This window comes from Helianthus annuus, chromosome 8 (genome assembly GCF_002127325.2).
Source record: "Helianthus annuus cultivar XRQ/B chromosome 8, HanXRQr2.0-SUNRISE, whole genome shotgun sequence".
Lineage (NCBI taxonomy): Eukaryota > Viridiplantae > Streptophyta > Magnoliopsida > Asterales > Asteraceae > Helianthus > Helianthus annuus.
The window spans coordinates 69564054-69576662 of NC_035440.2; the positions used below are offsets into that span (position 1 = coordinate 69564054).

At 35.1% G+C, this 12609-nt stretch overlaps 1 protein-coding gene across 1 annotated transcript; it reads right to left on the reverse strand.

The window, feature by feature from the left end:
• Positions 1 to 979: 979 nt before the first annotated feature.
• LOC110930523 (beta-glucosidase 44) lies at positions 980 to 8611 on the reverse strand. The gene is made up of 11 exons (XM_022173840.2): positions 8325 to 8611; positions 7663 to 7721; positions 5658 to 5733; positions 5503 to 5574; positions 5328 to 5415; positions 4038 to 4290; positions 3307 to 3422; positions 3018 to 3235; positions 1632 to 1663; positions 1444 to 1546; positions 980 to 1372 (listed from the first exon to the last, which is right to left on the reverse strand). The coding sequence occupies exons 1-11, from the start codon at positions 8548 to 8550 to the stop codon at positions 1095 to 1097; spliced, it is 1521 nt and encodes a 506-aa protein (XP_022029532.1). The 5' UTR covers positions 8551 to 8611; the 3' UTR covers positions 980 to 1094.
• Between the last annotated feature and the right edge of the window lie 3998 nt (positions 8612 to 12609).

Consider the following 12609-nt stretch of genomic DNA (forward strand, 5'->3'; position numbering starts at 1 on the left):
AGATTTTTAATATTCACATTGTATATAAGTATATAACTCCTATTATATCTACCAACTATGATTGTGATTGACTTTGAATGTCATGATTGACCAAGTATAGTTTTGAATGACTATTGTTGCCAAGTGTGCAAAAAACCGAATTAACCGAACCATAACCGAATTAACCGATAAAATCGAATTGAAAAAACCGAACCGAATAAAAAACCGACGGGTCGGTTAATGGTTTTTTTGAAAATCGAAAGTAGCGGGTCGGTTATGGTTATCATTTTTTCCATACCCACCATAACCGAACCGAACCAACATGTAATATATCTTTGTAGGATTTAGGACTTTTCACCATATTTTTAATATTTGATGTTTTTGACTGAAAATTTTTAGTACGTATCGGTTTTTCATATCATTTTGTAGTTTAGGTTGAATGTTTATTTGAATCTATGGAATGTATCATATCACTTTATTTTAATATTCAATAATACTTTATTTTAATATTCAATAATAATTGGTATTAATATTATAGATTATATGTATTTTTTAATACTGTGTAACATACTAATATATACAAATATGCAATAACAATTTATTTAATGTTAAAAAAATTAAGCTATTTTTAGCTAAGTAAATATACGATTAACCACCCATAACCGATTCGCTATAACCATCAAAACCGAATAACCATAATCACCATAACCGATTGGTTATGGTTATGGTTATCCAATAACCGACATCGTGGTTATGGTTATGGTTTTTGATCAAAACCGACCCAAACCAACCCATGCACACCCCTAGTTGCCATTATTTGTAACAGATTTCGTTGTTTCCATTAACTGACGTTCAAAGCTATTTTAACTATATAAAATGACTGTTTGACCCTTACCATCAAAGGACACACTTAATTTTCACAATCATTTTATTTTCCTTTGTTTCCCTCATTTGTTAAAAAATTGGATTCAACTGGAACTAGCACACCCATGGCATTTTGTTACTTACTAAGCATATGAAAATGACTTATATTAACTCAAACATTGGCATTTGTAACCATTCATTACAACTTATTGATGCATGTTTATTTAGAACTTGTTCTATTTCCCAAGTCCTTAGTCCTTATTTCTGCTCAGTATTTTCTGGAACCAGTAGGCAGACATCTTGGGGTATCTCTTGAGCGTTTTGAAGTCGACGTAAACAATGCCAAACCGTGATGTGTACCCTAATCTCCATTCAAAGTTGTCGAGCAGTGACCATGCAAAGTAGCCGATAACATTTACACCATCATCAACGGATTGCTTGAGTGCAGCCAGATAACCCTTGTAGTAATTGATCCTCGTTGTGTCGTGTAAGCCCTTAGCAAGGGTTATATTACCTGGATCATCCATTCCTATCACACACATAACGAACAGTAGAATTAGATGTTATTTGTTTTATAAATGTTATATGTTTGATTCATACCGTTTTCAGCTAGAATAACAGTTGGATTCCCATAACGTTCTTTAATGTACATCAAGGCTTTGTGTAGACCCCATGGCACATTGTAGAGCCAGTATGAATATGCCTGCATTTTCAACTATGTTATCCATGGAAGTTCTCTTAACAAAATTCAAAGAGAACACATTTTTTCTTAGAAGTGTGATTCATACCCGTGGACCTATTGGTACACCTTTGCGCTCGTCTGCAGAAAAGGTAAAGAACATGAGTTCGTGTTCTTTGCAAGTGCTTGTCGCTTGTTGAAGAATTTTTTTCATATATGTATCTATAGTGGGTTTAGAAAAACCATCTGTATTTGTAGGTGATTTTATATTTGTATTTATATTGGCAGGCCGATGATAAGCAAATTCAATTAGGGGCTGGGAATTATTTTTAATAATTATTTTCAAGAACGCAAAACTCACACACACTAAATATACACAAATGTTTACAACGAGACTAGAACCAACACCAGTTGAAGGGCAACACTTTACTACACTTCTTGATACCAATAGACTACAACCCTTTGTTGATTTTGTTCCAATAAATAACCGGTTTCCTCCCTAACATATTTGATACATGCCATTTCACTCCAAATATTAAACCAGAGTCAATTAATTGGGGTTTATTATTTGGATTGAAATGGCACGTTTCAAGTATGTCAGAGAGGAACTGTTACAATTTTGAAATTTGACCCGAAATCGTAAAAGTAGACAAACTATAGGATGAAAATGACATTTAACTCTTAATAAAACTCATAGTTAAATGTAGAAAAAATGGAACAAAATCGTGCAATTATGAGATTAAAAATTACTTGGAAAATCAAATTATATTTTAATGTAATATTGAAAAGTTTTTAATTGGTTCCAGTTATGAGACTTTGCTTGAATTCAACTTATCTAGTTTCGTATACAGAGTAATATTGAATTTTAATAATCCTAACTATTCGTCGTTGGTCGCCAACATTGTCAACTTCAAAAATAACAACTGCCAGTCCCAACATTTGACATATTGGTCACCAATGGACCCTGACTAACAGAACTCTAACGTCGTTAGTCTCCGGTCGCCAGAAACTGTTTTTGGACAGAAAAAGGTTTCTAAGGGTCCGATCTAAGGTTACAAAGAGGTTTGGGACGAAAATGTCAAGTTTTCCAGTAAAAAAAAGAGTTTTCCGGCGACTTCAATAATTGGGGCTTTTACTAAAAAAAGGTTTCTAAAGGTTCGTAATAAGGTTACAAAGAGGTTTGGGAGGAAAATGTTGAGTTTTCCGTCAAAAATGAGTTTTCCGGCCAAAAATGTTTTTTCCGGCGACCGGAGACTAACGGCGTTAGGGTTCTGTTAGTTAGGGTCCATTGGAGGCCAATATGTTAATAGTTGGGACTGCCAGTGGTTATTTTTGAAGTTGGGACTGTTGGCGGCTAACGACGAACAGTTGGAATTATTAAAATCCAATATTCCTTTAGAAGTCAGAGCGACTTATCTAGTTTCGCATATAGTTTTAGAAATCACCTACAATTGCATAAACCACCTATAAATTCAAAGAAAAGTATAGTTCTTACATGCAAATCCTGCATTCCAGTCCATTTGGTAGCCGAGGTCTTTTGGTGGTTTTTGATGTGGATCGTACATGTAATAAGTTGTATACTGGTTTATCCCAATTAAATCAAACGACCCCTTCACCATTTTAACCTCTTGTGCAGTGAATTTCGGTAGACGATCCTTGACAATGTTGCGCATAGTCTTTGGGTATTCTCCATAAACAAGGGGATGCAAAAACCTACATAGAAAAACACCATTCATATGTGGATCATGAGCTCAAAAAGCCCAATGTTTAGTTTACCCTCTTACCATCCAAGGTGAAAGTCTCGCGCTCTTTGAGCAGCCAGATTATCGGCTTTTGATCTTGTGAGAGGTTCATACCAAACAAAGTCTAACAAAATCCCAATACGCCCTTTCTGTTTATCCTGTATTATCATAGCATAAAAAGATCTACGGTGAGAGTGGTAACTGACGTACGGTCATTGGGAGACACTGCATAGATTACCAACCCAAGGCAGCCTTCGGCAGCAACTAGCAAACGGGTTCCTACCCATGGAAGGAAACCATCGATAGATTGACAAAGTAGATACCGAGGGACCGACACAAATATTTATATAAACTTATTTTTATGATTTTCGAATTTTCGAATTATCGACAGTGTCTAGTGATAGTGTTGTACCTTTAATATGTTCCCAATGATATGTACATACAAGCTAATCTATTTGAGATTGGGTTGGTGACCCATTGGAAATTTTTAAGAACACCTAGATTTGAAGAAGGTTTTGGGTTTAATCTGACAGATGACAAGAATCAAAGAAATTCGCCGTTCTAAAAAAAATACAAGCTAAGCGTAGGTAGATTTTCGGTAGTTACTGTCAGCGTCATATATAAGTTAGTTTTTGAATTATCTAATTTTTGCCGGTAATTACTGGAGGTTATTTAGCCTGTCGGTAGTCTTTCTTCATTCACTGTAAATTTTCTAGGAGTATCACTTTCTAATAATGAAGTTGAAACAATTTAAAATGTTTAATGCATCTTACTTGATATTTTTGACGGTATCTTTGGACTGCAGCTGCATGACTTAAGATTAGATTGTGGGTAACGATATATGGTTCGGTTGCCGAATTTCCAGCCGTGCAATTCCCGTATGCCTTGGAACACCTTCCGGGGGCGAAGAAACCATTGTCATAACCAAGGGCGGCTACAACTCTAGGCTCGTTAAATGTCATCCAGTTCTTGACTCTGTCTCCGAACGTGTTGAAGCAAAAGTCCGCATAATTAGCAAAATCATCCCTAGTTTAAAAAAAATGTGAATACATAATCCGTCAGTAATATTCATTATTATATAAAATAATAATAATAATAATAATAATAATAATAATAATAATAATAATAATAATAATAATAATAATAATAATAATAATAATAATAATAATAATAATAAACATATTGAACATCCAGAAAATTAAACCTAGTTTAATAACACATACTGCATTCAACAAAGATTCCTATCAGATTCTTGGCAGCAGTACATCTACTCCGAAACAGACAAATCTAGTTCATTGTGGTGATATTTTTATGTAATTAAGAAGCATATACTTAAATCTGTAGGGTTTTTTATTATTATAATATTATTTTTTTATTTAACACATTTAAAAAGTACTAAATTATCGGAAACCATATTATTCACCCATCAATACATTATATCAACCATTTGGGTTGGTGTCCCAATGAAAAAAGCAAAGTTTCTAACAACACCTAAATTGAGTATGTCATGCGTTCAAGTAGTTCAAAATCAATACATGCAATAGTGTTTGAAGATAGTGATTTTAAAGCCTTCGGTATATGGGGTGTTCAAAAAAATCCTGATCCGAAAATCCGTATCCGAAAATTCAGATATCCGAAAACCGGATAATCCGAATTTTCGGATTCGGGTTCGGATATGAATTTCAAAATTTCGGATAATCCAATTATCCGATATCCGAAAATTAATTTGTTTTTATAAATATATATAGAATATGAGCATTATATTTAGTTTGAAATATAGTAAAAAATAGTAAATAATCATATTCGGATGTTGATTTATGAATGTTTTTAGTTTTCAATGTTGGAAATTTGGAAAAAACAAATATACGTTTAGTTTTAATCTATGCACGAAACGATTTTTATTTTATTTTTTTTTATAAATTCGGATATTCGTTTGGATATCCGAATCCGTATCCGAAATTAATATTCACTGTCCGAAATTTTCGAATATCCGAAAACCGGATAATCCTATCTTAAACACCCCCGAGTGAATATGCAATAGTGTTTGAAGAATGAATACGTACACAACTTGGTGGTCCAACCATCCTAGATACTTTTGCTCAAGGGCTAGTGGAAGGTCATAATGATTGAGATTGGCGTAAGGGGTAATGCCTGTAACAAATATAAATAAATAAATTCATTAGTTACCTACCGGTCCTTAAATTTGTTTACGTTAGTTCAAATTAAAATAGTACGTACCTTTCTTAAGCATGTAGTCAATTAAACGATTATAGTAAGCAACTCCTCTTTTATTCACCTTCCCGGTCCCCTCTAAACATAATTAATTCAAACAAACAATGAACACTAATGCTATATGTATTGATTAAATTGCTTGAGGTGTGATTGATAGTTACTTGGAAATATCCGCGACCATGAGATTGAGAATCGATACGCGTCAAAGTTAAGATTTGCCATCATATCCATATCTTCCTGTACCATATAAATACGTTACATATACATAAGGGTGCCCGCATGATACAATGAAGAACACATACATTGGCAGAGGTGTGCACGGTTCGGTTCAATTATTAGCCTTAACCGAAAAGAAACTAAAGTCATCGATTAATCTATTTTATTAACCAATCGGTTTTTTGTTAATTGGTTCGCTATATTGTGTTACATTATCGGTTTTCGGTTCAGTTCGGTTAATAAACAAAACCAAACTTGATCTATTTTTTTTGCTTAGAAATACATGAAATGAAGGTATAAATACATGAAATTGATGTATAAATACATGAAATGAAGGTGTAAATAAACGAAATCGAGATATAAATACATAAAATTGAGGTATAAAAAATGAAATACATGAAATGGAGGTTTAAAATCTATATATATATATATATATATATATATATATATATATATATATATATATATATATGAATGATTTGGTTCGGTTCAGTTAATTTTGGTTAACTGATGGTACAAAAAAAAAAGATAACCGATTTTTGGTTAATTCGGTTGATTTCAGTTTGGTTTCATCTGCTTTTTTTTCGGTTTTGATTAATAGGTCGGTTATTGCTCACCCATAAACACATTAATCACGTAACATATCAAATTCTTATTAAATTAAAAAAAAAAAAAAAAAGCCTATAGTAAAACTATAATCAAATTAAAGAAAATAAAATACTTTTTAGTGTAATTTTTTAATAGCATTAACATATGAAAAAGTTATTTTCATAAGGGTAGTTAATGTAAAACATGGGGACAAAGGTCTTTATATTCAAATGAACAAAAGTTGAGACACAAATGTGCAAGTATTCTTCTATATATTAAAAACCCAACGTTTTGAACAGTAATCAATAGTGAAACAAGCCATTAAAAGACATATTTGCCTCAAAAAAAGATTAACACATCCTATTACACATTGAATAAAAAGGCTAAAGGGTGTGGTCATAACCCTTATAATCACTATAACACTCTACGTAGGTGTCATGTCACCCACCTCTAATCCATCGTCAAAACCCGTACGCTAAGGGTGTGGTTATGACTCAAACCACTATCCTCTTTATTTTTTTCTAATATATTTTTTTCACAAAATTATCAATGGGAGGGTCATGGTAAACATGATTCAATCTACCCGAACCACCATCAATCAAAGAAGAGGACAGTGTACTATTTAGTTAATGGTCCTATGTGACAAATAATGTTCTAACACACGCCCCCCACACCCTATAAGCAATATAATATAGATATAGCTAATTAAAATACAGCTTAATCACCTTTTGACAAACATAATGTTCTTTTCTCTGTTTGGTAGGTCGTTTGTTAGTTAGTTTTCAGTTTATTCTAGTTGAGAAAAAAAAATCGGTTGTGACTAAGAACCAATCCAAACCGAATTCTCAGACTGTTTAAATGGAAACTAAAAGTTAATTAAGCATATAATATGGGTATTGGGCTAAGAACGAGCATTGGATTGTGTTAGGCTAAATATAAAATGTGTGCTAAAATAGTGGTAGATATGTAATTCGATTTTGAACGATTTTGGTTAAACGACTTAAAATCTAATAATGAAAACACAAAACTATCACGATAAATATGAATTTAGTTTCGTAACTATTTAATTGTTTTGAACATTTTCTAAAACTTTATTTACGGGAATATATTGAAAAAAAAAATCAATTTTGGTGGGCAAAAATGTCAAAAGGTGGGTTGCAATTATAAGAAAAAAACAAAATTGTCCATTCACCACTGCCCAAGGCGACTGTCACATGTTCACGGGCTCCTTTCAATTTAACAATTTTGGACCACTTTTGATTCCACTAAACGTGAAGAATTTTATTTCATTACATATTTATATTATATTGTTTCACCTGAAATCATATATTTTGAACTATTAGATTTAGTAACTAGAATTACCTTGTATCGATGATATTGATCCACACTAACTTCCCCCGTGGCGTTGTTCGGCTCAAGTCCTGCAAATAATTATATAGGTTGTCAGTCACTAACTAATTATGAAACAAAGGAATCAGTTTTGGTAATGGTGCCGACAAAAAGAGTAAGAGTAATGTTTTCTCTACATATCATCATATGTTCAAACTAAATTGTAAATATCATATATTGTCTACTCTACTAAATGATATATGGTGTGTGGGGGGGGGGGGGGGGGGGGGGGTTTGGTTAAGTGCACGGTACTCCTGACCGCGAAGGAGATATCCCCTCCCAAGCCGCTACCCTCCCAAGCAAGCCTGGCGGTGAAATCCCCAGCAGTTGACAACGGATCCGCATGGGGTCGAACCCGCGTCCCAACGATTTGTATGGGTGTCGGTGGCCATTGGGCTGACACCTGGTGGTTAATATATTCATTTTTACTTTTAACCCTTTTTTCGTCGTATTTTAGTTATAATCATTTATGAAGGAGTGTGTAGCTATACTAACAATGCATGTTAGTTATAATCATTTATAATACATGTTTTATCAAATGATATTTATAACTAAAATACTACAGTCGGGACGTTTGTTCTTTGAAAACTTAACTACCAACATAGGAGATAGCTTGAGAAAGAGTTCAAGATTACCAGGAGTCTTAATGAACTCGTCCCAAATACTTGGTCCGCGTCCACCTTTATGAGCCATGCCTTCTACCTGATAAGCCGACGTTGCTGTTCCAAACACGAACCCCTTTGGAAAGCTCTTACGGCTCACGTTGGCGGGGCGGGTTGAACCCACCGCCAACGCTAGGGAAACCACCAACACTACTAATATTGGCAATGGTGTTCTCATGTTTTCTGTCTGGGAGGGCATGTAGGCAGACCCTTTGTATTTATAGTTGAAAAGCCAAGTAGAGTGCCTAGTTAGCCAAATTTGGTATACTATTTTTACAAAAATAATATTATAAAAAAGACGATAAAAATATGAAATGTATAGTTAAGGTGTCACGCAAAAAGTAGCAATCTCTGTAATGCCTAGAAATTTGTATCTATCCTAAAAAATATGATATTTTAATTGAAGAAACGAGGAAAATTATGTAAGTGTATATTTGTAGTGAATTGTAAGATGTTTGCTTGAGTTTTAAGTATTTACCTATTTGGGTATTTTAAAAAATATTTACCTATTTGAGTACTTTTCTATATCTTTTTAATTTTTTACTTAATTTATATATTTCTTTTTATTTTTCTACCCAAAGTAAAATTAGATTACTCATAGAATTAGAATCAGCAAAAATATGAGTAACTATTTTTTGTAAAAAAATAAAAAATTCTGCAAATATTCAAAAAAAATCTGCAAAAATTCTAAAAAAAATCTGCAAAAATATATTAAAAATTTCTACAATAATTCTACAAAGTTAAAAAACTCTGCAAAAAATATTATAAAAAAAACCATATAATCTATAGGGTAACACTTGGTGGATTTGATGGTCCACATTGTGTAGTTCGTTTGCGGTTAATATCTATAAAAAAAACTAAACTAGTGTAGATTATATGGTTTTTTTTATAATATTATATGCAGATTTTTTTTAACATTGCAGAATTATTGTAGAATTTTTTAATATATTTTTGCAGATTTTTTGTGGATTTTACGTAGATTTTTTTTGTAGAATTTTTGCAGATTGTTTTTGAATATTTGCAGAATTTTTTATTTTTTTACAAAAAATAATTACTCATATTTTTGCTGATTCTAATTCTGTGAGTAATCTAATTTAACTTTGGGTAGAAAAATAAAAAGAAACGTATAAATTAGGTAAAAAATTAAAGGGATATAGAAAAGTAACCAAATAGGTAAATATTTTTCAAAGTACCCATATAGGTTAATACTTTTTGTATCTACACTAGTTTGGGAAAAAACTCATAAAAGCAACAGTACACGTATACAAGCTTTATATAGACAACAGTACACATGGAAATAGCTAATGTACAGGAGAGAGTTATGGACTAAATATGGTTATGGTTTGACTGAGATTTGAGTCTTGATTTCCTTTGATTTCGTTTAAGTTATTTCCTTGATATTAGGTTCCCTTATACGCCCCCTCAAGATGGAGGATCCGTCGGAGACGCCAATCTTGGAGCGATTCCGAATAAACGGTACTCGTGACAGTGGCTTGGTCAGCATATCCGCAAGTTGGTCTTGTGAGCTAATGTGTAGGACACGTAGTTGACCAGCAGATACTTGTTCTCTTACAAAGTGGTAGTCAAGGGAACGTGTTTCATTCGCGAGTGGTAGACTGGATTAGCACAAAGATACGTCGCACCTGTGTTGTCACAAAACAAAGTTGGGGTGTGATTAGTAGTAATACCCAGTTCTTTAAGTAAACTCTTAAGCCACATGAGTTCGGCCGATGCGTTTGCCAAGGCCTTGTACTCGGTTTCAGTTGAGGAACGAGAGACCGTTTTTTGACGTGTAGACTTCCATGAGATTATGTTGGTGCCAAGGTAAAGGATGTAAGCAGTAGTGGATCGCCTGGCATCATTGACTCCACCCCAATCGGAATCTGAGAAGGCTGAAAGTGTGAGAGAGGAGTGATGGTTTAGGAAAAGTCCATGATGAATGGTTCCTTTTAAGTAACGGAGGACGCGTTTGAGAGCTTGCCAATGGGTTTGACAAGGAGCATGCATGAACTGGGAGAGTTTGTTGATGGCAAACAAAATATCGGGACGAGTAAAGGCGAGATATTGAAGAGACCCGACAAGCTTTCTATAAGGAGTAGCATCAACAGCGGGTGAAGGATCATTAGGTGATAAGGGTTCATTTGTACCAAGCGGAGTGGTGACATCTTTAGCGCCCTCCATATGAAAGTGGGTGAGGATGTCTTGGATGTGACGATGTTGAGATAGGAAGAGACCCGTGGATGTGGGAATTACTTCAACACCTAGGAAGTGGTGAAGCGTACCAAGATCCTTTATGGAAAATTTGTTGCCCAATGCATTGATAAAGTGGTTAAGGAACTTGGAATCATTGGCCGTTAGAACAATGTCGTCAACATAGACCATGAAGTAGCAAGTGATGTTGTGATGTTGATAAATGAAGAGAGATGGGTCAGCTAAGGATTTTTTGAATCCAAAGTGTAAAAGAAAGGTTGTGAGCTCAATATACCACGCACGTGGAGCTTTTTTAAAACCGTACCAAGATTTTTTGAGCTTACAAAGGTGATGAGGGAATTGGCTATCAACATAACCGGGTGGTTGTGTCTTGAAAACTTCCTCATGAAGTGTGCCATGGAGAAAGGCATTGTTGACATCTAATTGGCGTAATGGCCAATCTTTGGAGAGCGCAATCGAAAGAATGGTACGGATGGTAACGGATTTAGTGACAGTGCTAAAGGTATCAAAGTAGTCTTTGCCATACTGCTGGTGAAAGCCTTTTGCTACTAAACGGGCTTTGTATTTGTCAACCGAACCATCAGGGTTGTGTTTTACTCGAAACACCCACTTGCATCCAATGGGTGTATGATTATTGGGAGGTACGAGTTCCCAAGTTTGGTTGTGGAGAAGAGCATTGAATTCGGAATCCATTGCACTCCGCCATCGTGGGTCTTTGGATGCTTGAGTATGAGTGGTTGGTTCAAGGGTTGTTGGAAGAGGATGAAGAGTGGTGGTATTGATTAGATTGGAGTTGAAATATTTGGGGTTTGGTTTTCTATCGCGTTGAGGTCGAGTGTTGGATTGAGTAGTTGGCGAAGGTGAAGATGTGGCGGCGGCAAATGTAGGAGATGGGAGAGTGGTTGGGGAGGCATCGATAGAGATGTGGGAGTTGGTAGTGGAAGACGATGGAGAGTTGCTAGGGTCGGATGATATGGGTGGTGATGGAAAGAGGTTAGGTTCGAGGGAGGAGTTGACGTATGGAGAATTGGTTAGGGTTTGAGTGGTGTTGGCATTTGGTGTAGATGGAACATGCATAGCAGTGTGGTTTGGGTTGTGAAGTGTACGTTGTTGGGTGAAGTGTTGCATGAGAGGGGTAGATTGTTGCGTGTTGAGAGGTGTTGGGAGAAAAGTATCGGGTGTTGGTAAAGCAGAATTGGGTGAAGATTTTGTGTGGAGTGGGAAGATGTGTTCAACAAACTCCACATGACGGGAGTGACAGAGACGCTGTGAAACGGGATCATAGCATTTGTATGAGGACTTTGAGGGTGAGTATCCAAGAAAGATACACTTGATGGAACGTGGATGTAGTTTTGATGACGTATACGGACGCAGCCACGGAAAACACAAACATCCAAAAGGTTTTAATTTTGTGTAAGTTGGTGAGGTGTTGTATAGGCGATCAAATGGAGATTTAAAATCTAGGATTTTTGTGGGGAGGCGATTGATGAGGTAGACCTCTGTTTGGAAAGCATGAGACCAAAATGTTAATGATAAGTTGGCATGATGGAGGAGGGAAAGGCCGGTTTCAACAATATGACGGTGACGTCGTTCGGCTACACCATTTTGTTCGGGTGTATGTGGAGGAGTGGTAAAGCGAGAGATGCCATGTTGTTGAAGGTAAGGAATAAGACCAATGTATTCACCTCCGTTGTCAGAGAAAAATGATATTAGTGGTGTACGAAAGAATTTTTCAACCAATGTTTTAAACTGCGGAAATAAAGTGGCAACGTCTGATTTCCGTTTCATAGGGTAAAGCCAAGTGTATTTGGAGAAAAAATCAACAAAGATGACATAATATGCGTAGCCATCATTGGAGGGTGTAACCGGGCCCCAAACATCGGAATATACTAGTTCTAGTGGTTTGGAAGCGGTAAAAGAATTTGCACCAAAAGGCATTTTATGGCTTTTATTGATAGAGCAAGCATCACAATGAAATAAATTACTAGATATTTTATTTTGATCTAACCCAAAATTCCTAAGTATAAGTTTTAGGATTTTGATAGAT